This window comes from Meleagris gallopavo, chromosome 6, assembly GCF_000146605.3.
Source record: "Meleagris gallopavo isolate NT-WF06-2002-E0010 breed Aviagen turkey brand Nicholas breeding stock chromosome 6, Turkey_5.1, whole genome shotgun sequence".
Lineage (NCBI taxonomy): Eukaryota > Metazoa > Chordata > Aves > Galliformes > Phasianidae > Meleagris > Meleagris gallopavo.
In genome coordinates, this window is record NC_015016.2 from 46,602,427 (window position 1) to 46,602,753 (window position 327).

The 327-nt window shown below is 74.3% G+C and overlaps 1 protein-coding gene across 1 annotated transcript in view; it reads left to right on the forward strand.

Moving 5' to 3' along the window:
* RP9 (RP9 pre-mRNA splicing factor) overlaps positions 1 to 327 on the forward strand; it is a 7,594-nt gene that overhangs the window by 312 nt on the left and 6,955 nt on the right. Inside the window, exon 2 of the mRNA XM_019616788.2 lies at positions 4 to 146. Within this exon, the coding sequence (XP_019472333.1) occupies positions 4 to 146 (143 nt within the window). The remainder of the gene's footprint in view (positions 1 to 3; positions 147 to 327) is intronic.

Genomic DNA, 327 nt, shown 5'->3' on the forward strand with positions numbered 1-327 from the left:
GAGGACGGGGCGGCGAGGGGCAGCCAGGCGCGGCACGGGAGCTTCCACGACTCTGCGGGCGGCGGCAGGAGCCAGGGCCGGCATGAGAGGAAGAGGAAGAAGCAGGAGGCGCAGCAGCTGCAGAAGCTCCAGCACCTGGAGTCCTTGTAAGGAGGGGAGGCCGTGCTGCGAGCCCACCCGGCGGGGAGCGGGGCTCGTCCTTCGGGCACAGCGAGCGTTCTGCCGCTGGATAGGCGCGGGCCTGGCGAGGCCCAACGCTCGGCGGGTGGCGGAGTCCGGCTCCGGCACCCCGCCCTCCTGCGGGGCTCGGGCAGCTGCGCCGAACCC